The sequence below is a fragment of the Cimex lectularius genome, unplaced genomic scaffold (assembly GCF_000648675.2).
Source record: "Cimex lectularius strain Harlan isolate CLEC.00 unplaced genomic scaffold, Clec_2.1 scaffold81, whole genome shotgun sequence".
Lineage (NCBI taxonomy): Eukaryota > Metazoa > Arthropoda > Insecta > Hemiptera > Cimicidae > Cimex > Cimex lectularius.
Genome location: NW_019392692.1, coordinates 195,080 through 213,119, shown reverse-complemented (window position 1 = coordinate 213,119; position 18,040 = coordinate 195,080). Strand labels below are relative to the sequence as shown.

General features: G+C 33.8%; 1 protein-coding gene across 1 annotated transcript in view; it reads left to right on the top strand.

Moving 5' to 3' along the window:
- LOC106660788 overlaps positions 1-18,040 on the top strand; it is a 666,377-nt gene that overhangs the window by 474,225 nt on the left and 174,112 nt on the right. The window contains exon 3 of the mRNA XM_024225950.1: positions 381-586. Within this exon, the coding sequence (XP_024081718.1) occupies positions 381-586 (206 nt within the window). The remainder of the gene's footprint in view (positions 1-380; positions 587-18,040) is intronic.

Here is an 18,040-nt window from a genome sequence, read left to right as displayed (position 1 = left end):
TTAAATAACGATTCAAATTGATTAACATATGATTATTAGCTTGTTTTATTTACAATTTTCGTCAACGACTATGAGAATAAAAGGTCCTTTCGAAATTTCACTTAATGAGATAGAAACAGGTACAGACACCCTCGTTAAAGGATAATAGCTTTAAGCGCGATCACAAAAGGCCAGAACACAGGCCTTCCATTGTACGAGAGATCCTTGAGTTCCCTTTTGTGTCGGGAATTGTATAGAGATCCTATGGAAACTTGAAAAATGAGGAGACTGCCACACCCTATACACGCAAACTTTTATGTTTTTCACGAGCACGATCCTGAAAGTTTGGCGTGCTTAAAATCCATTTAAACAACCGAGTAACTTTGTAAAATTTGTTGCAGGTGTCGGAGGATTGAGGTACGTCTCTCTGCACGTACCAGTCGCCGTCGCCCCAGGCCAGAGTGCGACCATGGTTTGCAAATACGACCTGGAAGGAGAACCGTTGTACACGGTCAAGTGGTACCAAGACCGAGCTGAATTTTTCCGCTATGTGCCGAAAGAACATCCGCATACTAAAGTGTTCCCGCTGCCCGGCGTTAACGTAGACGTGAGTAATTTATGGAAAAATCTCCCATAGAAAATGTTTCAGTGAGAGGGAAAAAAATTTGATTTTATAATCGTCCCTGATGGTTTTCAACTTTCCCATTTCCTTTTCATTCAATATTTATATATGCAATGGGCCGTTTTTTCATACATCCGGTCGCTCATTTTTCTCTGTTTACACAGGCGATATCTGAGTCTCCGTTTTAAGTGGGTCCCTTTTACTTGCGAAGTAAATTATCGATGGATTGGGGAAAGAGGAAAATATGAAATTTCAAAAAATAATTATCAGAGATTTTTTTAACTTGTCATTCATTGAAATGATTATTCAGAAATCGTGAGATGTGGTCTGGTGTGATGTAGGTTTCAGAAAAACATTTTCTTTGTCGTGCCAACGTTTCGATCTTTATTGAGATCATCTTCAGAGCCTGGGATTTATAAACATTGTTTAAATTATACAAATACATGTAGGTTGTGAAAAATTGAATTTATACAATACTAGAAATTTTAGACTCAATCAAAGTGTTTGTTTTCTCTGTAGATATGTGAATATCTCACTGCCACTCTCATCACGACACACAATAATGACACATCTCACAGAAAACAAACACTTTGAGTGAGTACAGATACTTTGATTTTCCAGACCCTGAAGATGATCTCAATAAAGATCGAAACATTGATAAAGAAAATGTTTTTTTGAAACCTACATCACACCAGACCGCATCTCACGATTTCTGAATAATCAGCGACTGACGGTCACTAATCACCACACATAGATTCAAATGGTGACATCATGAAAAAAATTTATACCTATTAAAGACGTTTTGGGTGAATTGCATGTAACAAATTTCTACAGACTAATAAATACATTTTTATACAAATAAATACACAAAAAGGGTATGGGTAAGCAAGAACGAAAAAATGCTGTCCATCAGTTATTATGATGATATTATGTTGCAGTTGTTATTTTGTTATAATTTGTTTAAACATTTGCTACTTTTCGTGTTTTTTGGCTTGAAATCGATTACATGTGTAAAGCATTAACTGTTAAGTTAAAGAAGACAAATGATGTGCGTGAACTCAACAAAATAGTGCACACACAAGGTGACACGGGGTGAAGTCACATGGAAATCTCAGAGCCCACTTTCAAGAAACACACAGAGGACTCGGGCCCAGTTTAAATTAAGACGGTCAGCTAATTTCCTAGAACTAAATAGCAAATAAATCACGCACGATTAGCTACGTTCTGCTCCTTTACCTAGAGATAAAAGCAAGATTTATGTCTTACTCGGCAAATCCTGGGCTGAGTGGGATCTCGGTGTTTTCGCCTCGGGATAACAAATAATATAAAAGGGTTTAAACCTTCAACTAAGGCGGTATTTCAGGGAAAACGTTTTGTAATGGCTTAGAATGAAAGCGCCTTTTTTCCTAGAAACTGGAATTTTTTCAGGATTGGTTAAAGTTAGAAAGCTGCCTAAGCTGCACCTTTTCAATTTCTCCTTATAAACAATGAGAAACGCTTTTTATAACAAACAATAAAAAGAAAAAATCACGTTTTGTACGTTAATGAGAAAGTTATACAAATCTTTTCGTTTCTTGTTGTTAAAAATTGTCATTGTACTGTTTTTAGTTCGAATTTTACTCTGTCTTAACAAAAATATATTGTTTATTTAGAAACATATTACTTGATTAGTAAAGCAAATAAAACATTTTATTCACAACCAGATCTTGAGTTATTTTTAAAATAATCGTTACGAGGCAAATTACAACTTTCGTCATAACGAGATTACGTTATATTTTTAGAAATGAGGAAAATGTTTTTCATATTAATTTTACACAAAAGCATTTTGACGAACAATCTGTGTTCTGATATCAAATTATTTCGTATATTTCAAGATTTAGTAAATAATTATTTTTAACTAATGATTGCAAATCAATTCACTAAAATCTGCTCAAGACAGTTTATGAACTTGCAAAACTTTCAGAAAAACTGCACTATAACTTTTCATGTAAATATTAGAATAGATAGATAATAGATTAAAATAGGTTTTAATATAATAAAATTCGAATTATGCTAAATATAGCTGATATTTTGGTTTAACATTTTAACTAAAAGGAAACAATGGGTTAAAACATGAATAATATTTTTAAAGGAATAAACAAAATTAATGCTGGTTTCACAGTGTTTACTACTAGTTAATAACTTAATAATTACAATGCTTTAATTAAATGTTGTTTAGAAAATGCTGGTATATTTTTGTGATGTAGCAGTCTAAATTTAGTCGATACATTATCAATACATCAATTAATCTGCAGAAAATCATGACCCTTTTTGTTTCAAGCCAAATTACCGTTAAATATTAGTACAATAGCAATTAGAATATCAATGCAATAAAAAAATGTAGTATTATTTTTCAATGTGATTTAAGTCACTATTTCCCTTTTCCCCCGTCATTGTTATGCTTAGATAAATGTCTTCTTTCTCGCATAGTGTTTGTGAACTAACGATGTTTTCAAAAAATAAAAGTGACCGACCACTGAGCATTCATTCAAAAACACATACAAAATATGTAAACCTTTCGAAGATAAATGGGCAATCAATAAGGGATGGTATCTCATACAAATAAATATCTTCAAGATTTCAGTAAACTCGAAGCAATTTTTCAGCCCTAAGTTGATCTAACAATAAGTTGCAACCGGCAGCTATCTTCGGCTGGGAGTTTTTATTTTATTTTCGTTTAAAATTATGTACTTTGTCAGGGTTAATGTACGCGGTGGGAGGTGGGGTGAAAACTCCATAAAGAAAAAGTTAGTCATAGTATTAATACATTATCTCCTGTTGACTTCAAAAGGTATTTGAAATTCGAAAGAACTAAAACAATTCCTCTTTAGATGGTTCAATGATTTTTTGTACAAATTTAAGTTTCAATTTTACAGATTTTACTTATATTTTGATATTTGCTCAGATCAATTGATCTTCCCATTTATATGAAGTTTCTTTTTGGGTTTCCGATTACTCATCGTCAACAAGACAAGAGGATCTTTAACGTCCGCACCTAGCCTATGCGGACGTTTTGATTCTCAAGATGAGAGCTGACGCACCTCTGCATACGACGGAAAAGTGGTACCGCCGCAGCATTAGTGTAGTGGTGTCCCGGCCCCTAAGGGTCGGTAGCCACGCTCTCCGCTTGTCCACTCCGAATGGTCGGGCCCGCATTGTGCGTCGGGTCATACGCCGCACGCGAGGGGCTAAATACATCAGAAATACATCGGGCCGAAATACATCAGTCCGTCCCCCCCCTCGCGTACTCCCAAGATAGAGAAGACAACTCTATCTCTCTGAGTGTAGAGGCTCCTCTAGCGTAGAAACTTTCGGGAACGCCCCGACAGCGGTTTCGGATTAAAGTGGGATTGCTACCCACCCCCTAGATGAGCACTGTCGACGGTAAAAGGTCTCTTATCGAGCTCAGCCTACACCTGCTGCACGTAATCGAGGGACGCCATAGGTCTAGCCTAGGTGGTCCGATCCTTCGCTTCCCCAAGGGTACCACGCCGGTCATACGCACAACAATGCAAAGCATACTCGAGTCAAAGACCGCCGATATCACTACCCTTTTCCAATCGCTTACTTACGCATTCGAGGGACTGTAGCATGATCATGACGTCCTCAACGCTTACATGCTGTCGTCCGGTCGCAACGTCTCCCGTGAGGAACGGGGGGTAATACATTGGCCATACGCACGCTTCACGAAAGGTCCCAGATAGAAGACAGCCTCTGTCTAAGTTCCCGCCAGGGGCGTCACCACAAGCCACCACGAGTCCATCCCAATGTGACTCTGGGCTGGTTTTTGAAACGTTGAGTCACCCCGTGGTACAGATGGCCATACAACCCTCCCCCATCTTTGTAGACAGGATCTGGTGCACTGGCCCTCGTGTGACTCTGCTAAGGCACCCGCCGCCCCTGCCGACCCTGAGGCCGACATAAGACAGCTTGTGCTTTAGAGAGGTTGTCACGCCCAATTGTCACCATTATTTTGTGCCCGGATACCCCCCTTGTAACCAAGGGTTAGGAGGGGTCACAGGATAGAATGAAGGAATTCGGATTGAGAAACAGGGCCGTGGAAGAGAACACGAGGTGAGCCGTTTCGGGGTCTCGAGTCTCAACCACATTATACTGCCCGTTGTCGCCGTGGTTCCACATAGAGTTCTTTTTGGAACAGTTGGATAGCTATCAAAGAGCCTCGTCTAGGGACTTGAAAATATCATTACTATAAATAGTAAAACTTTCCTACGGAATATTCGCCGCCGTGCTCAAGCACAATTCTCATATCAGCCACTACGCTATATGAGAATGAAAAAAGAACTTTATTTACAAAAAGAAAATACATTTATATACTTAAGGGAGTATAACTGAAATTAAAATAAAAACAGTTCTTAAACAGCATTAACCGTCACCTGGAGGTGGTGGTCTACTGAGTACTTGAGTAGAAGTTAATATGCACATACAAAGATAATAAAAATTAATTAAATTAGAGATTAAAACTGTTAGTGCTTCTCAATGTAAAATGAAAAATTAAACTGCTCTGAGAATAATCTGGGGAATTAAGTTTTGCGATAAAACGACGTCTCAAAACTCTAGTATTTCTCAAAAAGAGAACTCGAAACTCCGAGAGAATGGGACACGCAGCCAATAAATGGAAGAGGTCTTCCCTCGCGCAGGAGTTATACAGTGAGCAGCGCTCAACAGAACCATCTCTTAGAGGAGAGTAACTAAGATAGATAAATTCGCTACTGAGCTTGAAGACCCAGCTTAAATTGATAGAAGAAAACTTTAGATTATTATTGGACAAGTTGAAAAATGCCTTTGAATGATCAAGTTCTTTGTAGGGCAGAAATCTATTGGATCTAAGTGCCAATTCGGTATAACGTTCAAAATGCCTACGGATGGATAATTCAAAAGCCAAAAATTTAGAAAACCAGTCTTCATGATTGTTAAAGCAAAACAATAGTTAATATTAAGATCTTCGGCTAGAGAACTGAGTGCCTTAAACCACGATAAATTATTGTTAATTATTTGACAGTGAGAGGGTCCTTCTTAGATATAAAAGGTTGAGTTTGAAGGTGTAAACAAACAAAAGGTCAGCTGATGTTTCTAAGTATAACATGTAGTTAGGTGTGAAATTAGGGAGGTGAAACAATTTACGAATAAAAATCCCTGAAAATGTTCGACTAGTTCGAACCGCTGATACTCCCAAACCTGGAAAACAGCAAACCATCGAGCGATACACTGTCTTAAAAACTTTGAACTTAGCATTTGGTGGAGTAGAAGGGTGTGAGAGAAGGTTGGACCAGACCGCATCGAGTGCATATTTCTCTGCACAAATTTTCTATTTGAATTGAGGTATTAGATAGAGGCTGGAGTGAAGAGTACCCCGAGAAATATGTCTTTAAGCAGGTTAAGATTAAAAATGTGAACAAAAAGTAAAATGCACTTTTTTAGATTCTTGTAAAAAGCAACCCAACTACCATTACAATAAGTATCCAAACTGATTGTTGTTAATAATTTCTTTGTTGATGCATTGTAAGTTCTTATTTTTTGGTGAGCATGAAAAAATGTTAGTATTTCTGTGTAGAGATTAGTTGTTTGAATATAAAATATATTTTGCATTGTATAAATTCACTTTTCCACATCCTAAATGTAATTGTTAAATGTAAACATTGTTTGTAAATCCCAGGCCCTGAAGATGATCTCAATAAAAGTTCGAAACGTTGGCACGATAAAGAAAATGTTTTTCTGAAACCTACATCACACCAGACCGCATCTCACGATTTCTAAATAAATATCGATTAACGATCACTAATCACTACACATTGTTCAAATTTAACAAATACATGTAGGATGTGGAAAAACAGTGAATTTATACAAAGCAAACAATATTTTTTATAATTAATTAAGGTTTTTAGTTGAGAAAAAAAATTCAATGGCACGAGCGGGATTCGAACCCACGATCTTCGGCTAGATACGCCGCTGCTCTACCACTTGAGCTATCGTGACCCCGATCCACTCGGACATCAACTTCCTATCTCAACCCCACCTTTGGATTTTCCCTCCTTTTTGCCATTTTTCAAATGTCGTGTAATCGGATTGGATTCTCGGCGTCAAATGAAATGGCCATGGAGAGCTTTAGTGAAGTATACTTCATTTAAATTCATTAAATTCACTAATTTCGTGGCCCGCTTGGCCAATAAATATTTTAATTATTTGTAATATATTAATTGGTCAAGCGGACCACGAAATTAGTGAATTTAATATTTTTTATTCAATCAAAGTTTTTCTACTCTCAAAGTGTTTGTTTTCTGCGTAATTGTGCCATTCTTCCGTGCCGTGTTGACAGTGCTAGTGAGATATTGCTGTTTTATGTTTATATACGTTGGATGGCACTTTGATTGAATATAAAAAATATATTTTCCATTGTATAAATTCAATTTTTTTCACATCCTATATGTATTTGTTAAATTTAAACAATGTTTGTAAATCCCAGGCTCTGAAGATGATCTCAATAAAGATCGAAATGTTGGCACAATAAAGAAAATGTTTTTCTGAAACCTACATCAAACCAGACCGCATCTCACGATTTCCGAATAATCATCGACTAACGGTCTCTAATCACCACATATTTTTATTTTCCTTTTCATTTTGATGGATTGCGAAAAATTGATAAGTGCTGTTGAGGAAAACCAGGCTCTTTGGGACATGCGTAATCCGCTCTATCATCGGAGAGATGTCTAGCGTAAGACTATGTAGTCGAGGATAGCGTTATGAATGGAACTTCCAATATTTTTGTTTATTTCTTTCTCTCCATTTGTATATAAACTAAGAATTTTTGGGCAGCAACAACTGACAAAAATCGGCTAAAGTGGACGACGGCGTTCGGTTCCAATGGACGAGCAGCCAATCTATTGCTTGTTTCTTTTATATTTACTAAAAAAAAAATACAAATACATATTATATATAAACATAGATACAAGCTAAAAACATTAAATTTTCCTTTTCACTTGCAAAACCTCTTTAAACTAGGTTATTTTTAATAGAATATGACAAATCTACTTAAAAACGAATTTCAAAGTGTGATTTATACTTAATCCCCATTAAACAAAACTACATAAGTATAACTGTAGTTCAAACCTAATAATTTAACTCCTTGAACAATAAATAATAATATCAATAAATCATTTTGTTATCTTTGCTGTAGTAAACAGCATAAGCAATTAGCGAAATAGCATTATGTAACACCGAGATCCAGACGGATAATGGAGTTGTTTTCAAGACTCGATTTTGCGTTGATTTTCCTTTCGGTGGCTGAAAACACTCGCATATTCCCAGATCGGTCATATAAGAAATAGAGGTAGAAACGTTTCTGTTGTATGTGGTAGGAATGACCGTTGGTCAAACTTTATATCAAACGATTATCCTAATTTTCAAAACAAAGGTTTACGCATGAGGAGAAGTAAGTATTTTTCTATAAAATATATCCAGATACCTTACTCGATCTGAGTCGGAATATTATTCAGGGTAACAGTTGATTCTGGTATGTGTTTTCTTGTTTAAGTTCGTATTTGCTTTGCAATCATTACTCCATGTTTTAATGCATTAACAAAACGTTGAAGGTTGTCTTTTGCCAAATATGGGTTGGACGCTAAGCTAAGAACTATAACATTGTTGCGAAAATTGTTCCACTCTCATTTAATAAGTGTTGGAAAATTGTGAAAACCGAGTACAGAAAATGGTTAAAAACAATGTCCTGAATTACGCTCATGATGGCACCCTCGATGTTGTTTTAGCCTAAACACATCTCACTACAAACGTGCGTAATGGTAAAGGCAAATCGCTCGATTTTTGGAGATGTTCAATTTTTTTGTTCAAAAAGCAAAAAAATTCAAAATCACAGGTGATAATCGCAATGACAACAACTTAGATAGCATTGAAGTTAAAATTGTTTCTTCAAAAATTGGTTCCTACCTAATTATTAGTATCGCTACATGGATGGGGGCTTATTTTTGTAGTTTCATATTCAACAGAGTATCGGGGCGTAAAATAAGTCATAGCGTTTTTTACTGGTAAATTCAATGAAAATTTCAAGCACTGGTATAAATTGAACTTCTATAAAGTCCAATGTAATTATGTAATTACATCGTCATAAAATGTCGCAGGTTTTTCCAGCAACTAACTCCTCGGTGTTTTTTCTTCAGAACTAAGCCTAGTAATGTTTTTCCTATTAATACAGTTTTTCAGAGCCTAGAATAAGTGAAAACGTGAAGCGGCAATATCAGGCGTATACGGTTCCACCAACAATTTATAGCCCTTTATCAAATAAACGCGAGGGTAAGCGTTATATCCGTTTGGCGGGACGGAAAAAGTTCAAAATAAATCACCCCCTTCCAATCTCACGAAATGCAAAATATTACGTTCTTGAGATGTTATCAAATTTTTGAAGTTGCTAACGGTGAATCGCTGCATTTTTTCCAGTATTTTCTGTTTTGAACATTGTTGGAAAGGGCACACTTTTCATATCCAAATACCAGGATTTTTAAGCGGGAATCGCAGATAGAGATTTGGTCCAACAATTCTTCTCAGTCAACATGTAATAAATAAAAATAACGCTACAACAAACATTCGTGTTGAAATGCTTATACGTTAAATGATAGCGTTAAACATATGCTAATCTGTTTGTGTCCTGTCATTGAGTGTTGGTGATTTTTGAACAAGCTTGAATTTTATCATTGGTAATGGCAGAAACACCGCCCTTTGCGTCTTCCAAATCAAAGTGTCCGCTTCAGAACCGAGCAAACCATTTACGAACTTTGTTCCTTTCTTTCAAATCGTCATCACCCCACTTTTACCAAATTTTTCTGTTTTCGTTTTAATAAAACATATATAATATAAAAGCATCAAATTGTTAATATGCATTATTTTTCCTACATTTAAAATTAACAAAACATCTTGTAAAAATCCGAGAACTCGAAAAAAATGTCGAATAAAATACGTAACCAATCTCTTTCCAGGCCTTTTGATGAATAAAATCAAATTATTTATAAACGCTAAGCACTTATTCAACAGCCCAATATAATATTTTTGTATTGTAAGAAATAAATACATCCTTTTATTTAACCTGCTGTCATTATATGAATAGCAAGTTGTTCAAAAGCTAAAAAAAAATTAAATATAAAATAAAAACTAATATGAATTGTTAGATGTAATTCTAAAATATTAAATTCCAAATAGACAATCTTTTTAAATTTCAGAAATTTGGTACAATTATAATTAATTCTTATTTTATATAAAGCCAACATTTAAGGAAAAATTATAATAAATCAAGTTGTCAAGTAAATATAAAGAAACGTTCAAAATATAATTTCTTCTAGTAATATGTATATAGTTTGAAAGGTAAGATTGTGTGTTTAAAACAATACAATAAGACAATTTAATAATCTGCCGATTTAAATTCATAGCCTTAAATTCTGAACAAAACTGTTTAGTGCTAAATTTGCGATTTTTCTTTGAAATGATTTTAGTAAGAGCACTCTGTGTGTTCAACACTCGTAATTTATGAAAAAGTCTGCGGATGCTACGAATAATTAAAACAATTGACATTTAAAAGCTAAATTAGAATAAAAAAATATTTTATTCTATTAGTAAGTACCAATAAGTCACATGTATCACAGAGTAATCAATGGTGTTTGAACAAGTAGGAAATACAATTTTACATTTTTCGAAATTAAGTTTTCTTCTAAAAAAAGAAAGGAATTACAAACGTTTTGTTATTTATAACTAAAAGATAATTATCCGAAAACCAAGAATACACAATTATTAGATCTTTATTTGTATGAGGCATTACATTTTTTAAATCATCAATAAAAAAATCGTAGTTTACATAAATAACAGAATAATGATAATTTACTAGTTTACGTGGTCCGCTTGACCAATTAATATCTTTCAATTAATTAAGGTTTTTAGTTGAGATAAAAAAGTGGATCGAAGTCACGTAGCTCAAGGGGTAGAGTAGCGGCGTATCTAGCCGTGGGTCGTGGGTTCGAATCCCGCTCGTGATACTGACTTTTTTATCTCAATTAAAAACCTTAATTAATTGAAAGATATTAATTGGTCAAGCGGACCACGAAAACTAGTGAATTTCATAAGTTAAAATGAAGTATACTTCACTAAAGCTCTCCGTGGTCATTTCATTTGTCGCCGAGAATCAAATAGATTATACATGTGAAAAATGGCAAAAAGGAGGGAAAACTCAAAAGGTGGGGTTGAGATGGGAAGTTGTCCGAGTGGATAGAAGTAACGATAGCTCAAGTAGTAGAGTAGCGGCAATCTAGCCGAGGGTCGTGGGTTCGAATCCCGCTCGTGCCATTGACTTTTTTATCTCAACTAAAAACCTTATTTAATTGAATAATGATAAAAATGTACGTAATAGTCAATAACCCACCACATTTATATTAAGTGTAATCCACACACGCACTAAAGCAATATTTTACTAATAATGAGTAATTTTATATAAGAATAAGTATTATAAGTAAGTTATTAAGAGAAAGTACAGAATAATTTATAAATGCATTATACATTATTCTCTCTAAATTTTAATTTTTAGGCTATAAATTATAGCCAGTAATTTGAAAGTTAAGAATTATAAGATTTTAGAAATACAGTTTTTAATAGTAAAATTAGAAAATGCTTTATTTTCAAAGTCGAAGAAACATAGATAAAAAAGGGATTCAAATATCACATGATATAATTAAAATAAAATAAACAAACTTGGCATTTTACGCATTGATAACTACTAAGTCTGCCGAGTTGACCATACTACAATCTTTTTATCAAGCGGGTAGCAAATCATGTTAAAATAAGTGTGTTTTAATTGATTGAATAGTAGCTAAGAAAACTTCGTTATGGTGAATAAGCCATGATCAAATTATGAGTAATGAGAAATTAAATAACCTCTTAATATTAAACAAAATATACACAGTTAGGAAGGGTTTATTTATCGAAGAAAAATAAGTCTCTTTGTATTTATTTGATAATTATTAGCTCGGCTTGAATTGAAGTGGGAGTTACAACAATAAGGGCAGGGACAATGGGTCTCTACGCCTCAAGTGACCAAAAGACCCTTTTTATGCAAAAACACTCTTCGCCTCACTTCCCTCCGGCCCTTTTTTGCCGTTCATCTGGCGTATTTTCATTTAGTACTAGCTAACAACGGCAGGATAGGTCGAGCTTCATCTATTAAATCATCAGCGCTGACCAATTAAACCGCGTAGTTACAATCTTACTCTACTCGGCGCAATCAGATCTAGTCCTACGTGCCATACCATTTTATTTTTTCTATCTTTTAATTAGAACAAAGAAATAAGAACCCATTTCGTTAATAAATTTAAAAACCAAAACACACAGCAATGAGAAAAAAAGTTTTAGCCGAACGTCCCTAAACTCTTGTGATTCCATTTTTATCCAGTTTTCCATCTTTAAATTTTATTAGTTAAAACCACGTCCATGAAAACTCATGCAAGTTTCTATTGTGCAAAAAACAAATAATCTCTACCTACCTCTTCTCATCGAATTATCATTGTTGTTAATGGAAAATTATTAAAACTGAATACTGAGTCATAAGCTAAATCAAATACCTTTTTGTTTATTTCGTTACAATCCCCTCCTCCTACACTGGAACATAATTCCGAAAAAGTTTGTCAGACAAAATGAAAATTAATGTTTTCCTCTTGTAACTGGCTCATATTACTGTTATACAATACCCGGTGAAATATTATTATTTGAGCCGATGAAAACCTCCGGGTTTCAGCGATTTCCTACCTTGGTATAACATTCGACCTCAAGAAAACAATAAATTGTTCGTATACTTGATAAGCTGTTTCTTGTTATGATAAATGTTAGACTTGAGCAACAGTTGGGTATGCAAATATAATAATAAGAAACCTATATTAGCTTTCTCGTTGACATACTGTGTTATTTGTTATGTATGGAAGCAACATTTCAAGTAACGCAAAAGAAAAATAATAATTTTATCAAGTTTAAAGTCATTATTCATCACTAATTCATATCGTACTTTTTGAATATTGAAAGTTGTTTAAAGTTCACACAGATTAAGTCAGTTCTTGATACCAAACTCGTCATTTACTTCGAAAAAGTCTCCATACATTGTGCGAGTTTAAATAACTATTTAAAAAATGCTTTAACGAGCACCAATCATAGACATAATCATTAATTTATGAAAGAATAAAATAATTCTTTTTCGTTTATGCGATATGAGCACAGACACATGAAAAGGTTTTTTTTTTAAATATGATAACACAATGCATTTGATAAATTTACACAAAAAAATGGTGGTTGTTTGGTCGTCCCGTCAATGGATTATCATAAATAATAGGATAAAAAATAAATTTAATAAAAGAGGCTACTAACAAAAATAACAATAATAATATCATTTTAAGTTGTAGGGGATGGGAAAAGCCAAACGATATATTTTTATCAAACCTTCCACGTATAGTTATTCAGATATCGTGAGATGCGGTCGGGTGTGATCTCACGATATCTGAATAACTATCGATTAACGGTCACTAATCTCTAAACACCTTCCACGTATATTAGGCCGTCATCAGGGCCTGAGTTTAACAAATTTACGTTTAACAATATAATTTAAAAATATTTATTTAGCGATCGTGAGATGCGGTCTGGTGTGATGTAGGTTTCAGAAAAACATTTTCTTTATCGTGCCAACGTTTCGATCTTTATTCAGATCATCTTCAGGGCCTAGGATTTACAAACATTGGTTACATATTACAGTTACATTTTGGATGTGGAAAAGTGAATTTATACAGTGAAAAATATATTTTATATATTCAATCAAAGTATTTCTACTCACTCAAAGTGTTTGTTTTCTGTGTAATTGTGCCATTCTTGCGTGTCGAGAGTGCCAGTGAGATTTTGCTATTTTGTGTTTATATACGTTGGAGTTTGAAGTGGTAGGGAAGGATGTCGGTATAGAAAAGACATTTTTGTACAAGGCGTCGGCTTCTTTGAGGTGAAAGGCGCTGACGAAGGGAAAAAATGTGTTGGTAATGGTTCGGCCAGATTATCCTTTTAGGATTATATAGAAAGGGATAAATAGGAAAAGGAAAGCTGAATTGATGGGAAATTAGACTATGTGCAAAATATTTGATGTGTGAAATGTAATGTGATGATATAGGTATGTTATCTGTATTGAATGTGATTAATGATATAGGCGTAGCTGCGACTGAGTTTACATGTATCTGTTCCGTAATTGATGCTGTGTTTGTAAATCCCAGGCCCTGAAGATGATCTCAATAAAGATCGAAACGTTGGCACGATAAAGAAAATGTTTTTCTGAAACCTACATCACACCAGACCGAATCTCACGATTTCTAAATAAATATCGATTAACGGTCACTAATCAACCCACATAATTTAAAAATTCGCAATAATATTAATGATAATAATCATTGTCTAACGGTCACTAAACACCACACAATAATATTAATGTTAAAGTCTATCAACTATTATTTTATTTAAAATTCATCTACAGTCAACTAAAGATTTTTTCTATAAATATTTTATAAATGTATACGTTAAATAGATTTATACATAATTGTTATTAAAATTATTGTTAGAATTTTCTTACATTTATTGTCATTTATACACTTAATTTAACGAATCTTTAAATCTATGAAAAGGAAAGGTAAACAAACTATAATTAAAAAATTCATAATAATACATTTTTTAGTTAGAATGCCTATAATAATTTTGAATTTATACATTATTGTTTAAACATTACAAAAGGGTAATTTAAATACAATGAAATACAGTATTTCAAAAATGATAACAAGTTGCACTATTATTAGTCTCAATGCTGTTTGAATGAAACGTCGCCACTGTCTATGTGCCCAGACAGAAAATTCCCTCTAAGATAAATTGCCAGCATGATTCAAGCAACGTTCTCCGTGCGTTGCGGCTGAGCTGTAAAGTTGATTGTTGTTATCACGGAAGGAGAGGAGCAACAAGTAGGCTTCTGCCACCTTTCGACTGTCCTTTAACACCATCCCACCTGGCTATGTAAATTTTTTTCTCTTATCTCTTTTTTATGGAGTTTTTCTTTTAGAATTTTTGTCTTGACAATAGTTGGGAGGAAAAATCAGTTAAAGAAATCCTTTTAATTAAAGTTTATTCAAATCATTTATCCATCGGAGAAGAATGTAAAGTCAAATAAATTGAAAGTTACAAAAATAAATAAGTAATGAAATGTTCATTATTTTTGTTGATTTAGATAAGAATTTGAGGAGGATTACGTATTAACTGAATACCGTTTATTTCTTGTTTATCCTTAACAATTACACAGAAGACAAACACTTTGAGTGAGTAGAAACACTTTGATTGAATATAAAAAATATATTTTGCATTGTATAAATTCACTTTTCCACGTCCTAAATGTATTTGTTAAATGTAAACAATGTTTGTAAATCCCAGGCCCTGAAGAAGATTTCAATAAAGATCGAAACGTTGGCACGATAAAGAAAATATTTTTCTGAAACCTACATCACACTAGACCGCATCTCACGATTTCTGAATAATTTATCTTTAACGTTTTTCGTTTATTTTTCTCTATCCTTCTCTCTTACATACTTTTTCACGCTCTGATAGAAAGCGATGGTGAGAAAAAAAGAAGAATTACAGCAGGAATTGAAAAAAAGAGTCATAAACCAGACACAACTGAATGTAGCTGTTTCGGCTTAAACTAGATATACACTTTTTATGTAAAGTTTTGGTTGAAATGAAAAAGGTTAGTGTCACGAACGGGATTCGAACCCAAGACCTTCGGCTACATTACAGCATTTTACTATTTATTTACTTTTAACCGAAGGTCGTGACATTAACTTTTTCATTTCAAACAAAATCTTACATAAAAAGATTAATTAATTGAAAAAACTAATTTGCTCAATCAGACTAGATGTAAACATAGAAGGAGACCCCAGAATGCATTTTATGTTTTGTGAAGGTCTAGCTGCTGGCAAGGCTATGGAGGTTGATTAACAATGTGATGCAGGCCAGTGAGTTATAAAAAACGGGAGAGCAAAGTAGATCTACTCAGATCGAGGTACAGAAGGTCTTGTGGCCGCCTCTTCTATCCCAATCCCTGTCCCTAAACGTAAAAGTACATAAATAATATCTGGACTCAAAAAATATAACAAACACAGTCAGGTCTACAGTACTTCACTTTGATACAGTTATTGTCATCCGCGCCTTTGATGTGAGATTTTTTGAGAAAAAGAAACAAGAGTAGACAACTAGGAAGTGAGGAGTTTGGGGATAAAGAACCATTTAGGCGTGTTATCAGTGGGAGTCAGACGTTTGCTCCGTGGGGATTACGAGGTAGTTCGATGTCTGGTGTTAATCAATAATGGCGTCTCAAATTTCCACCCGCGCACTGTACCTGTCTGTTCCGACAGGCAAATAGATATAAAACTAAAAAAGTATACAATGTCAAAAATTAATTAATTGTCTTTTAAAGATTGATCAATTAAAGTGAAAAGCAAAAATATTTCCAAGCACAAATTCCAAGTATGATAAGTGCATTGATGATATTAATATTTGTTAAAAACACGATTCTTACGTACTATCTAAGCTTGTTTATAAATATTTGAGTAGTTAATAAATCTTGTTTCAATGGATTCAAACCAGTGGTTTCTTTCGAAATGGCACAAGTATATAAAGTATTTAAAACCGCTGTGAATTTACTGAAAATGAAGGGGAAGGCCTTTTGATAAGTGGCGTTAATTACAAAAATGTCCCAGTGGAGATAAATTTCCAGAAATGAAAAAGAGTGGTCACGTATCGTCCGGTATCTGGCAGTGTGGGGCGTCAGTACTGTACGACATCTACACATTGGGTGGGTGAAACAAAGCAGTAGAGTGGTTCTAAACGAAAACCTAGAATCCGGTAAGAAGGGTCGGAAAGGCGGGAAAATAATTTAAAAATTCAAATGATATAAAAATGTACTAAAAGATTGTCATGTGTAAAGGAAAATTGGATTACTGAAAAAATGGCTTTCCATTTTGTGACGAATATAAAGATATCCAATTTCTTCATAGGTGCCAACCTACCAGTATTTTTTTTCTTTTTTTAAGAAAGAAAGCTCCTTTATTATGTTCTGGGATAAATTGTCCTTTAAAAACAACAAGCGGCATAATGTCAACAATATTCATACAGTAAGGTTTTTCATTTAAAACTTTGCAAGTCATTATGAACAAAGTTAGAATTATATACTAGTAATAAATAAAAATAAATAGTTAACAATAATATTGAATTATAAACACGTCAAAAATAATATATATATAAATAAACAAATGCAAACAACTCGTTTTCATAGTACACATTTTAAAAAAATATTTAAAGGAAAATAACAAAACTTTAACGATTTTCTGCATTAGCGAACAGGGTAAAAATTGTAAACTTAAAGTTAAAAAATAAAGAAATATTCAGAGAATCGAAAAAAAAGAAAGTTAAGTGCTTTTGTTAAAAGCTATCTTGAACAAAACATTTGTGAGCACAGCTGGGGATTTTGCGAAGAATTTCTTGGTGAAATTACAAACAGGATCCTGAGGTGCTTATTCACCTCCGTGTATCAACCCTGCTGGGAACTCTCTTTCAGTAACTACTTCGTCAACTACTTCTCAATTCAGTGTCAACTACATCGATTTAACAATTCTATCAATAAAATCGTCTATCCTAAGGATCAGAAAGATTTTTCAATTTTAGATGCATGCAGAGCTCCATGCACTGGGATATAGTTCGATCAATCCATTTTGGAATATATAAACAATCTCGACGTAAAATGTCAATGTTTAATAGGGATAAATCTGTAAGAGTGCTGTTTGTTTAGTTCTGGGTTAATTACTTGTTATGAAATACCATATTTGTCTGCTTGGTTGCGTCGTAACATAGTTTCATACAGGGAAGAAATAATGATATATCTGTCCTTTTTGTGAATATCCCAAATGTTTTACTTTTATGTCTTGGAAAATATTGAACCTTTGTAGAGATAACCACACGATCTTTACAGATCGTAGCACTTTTATTAACATTTTCACTATTAACAGTGTATTTTGATTGGCACTGATTTTCAGTAACTCACTTTAAACTTAAATTTACACACACTACACCAAATTGGTAATTTGTGGCTTCAAATAATATCACACGTTGCTTTGAAGGACAGTATAAAAAAATATATTTCACATTTTTACGAGAGATACGAGCTAAACTTGATATAAGGGTGTTACGGGCCACCAACCCACATTCCTCTCTATTTACAGGGTATCGTTATTAATCAAAAAAACAAACGGAACAAAAGAACCGATATTTAAATAAACCAAA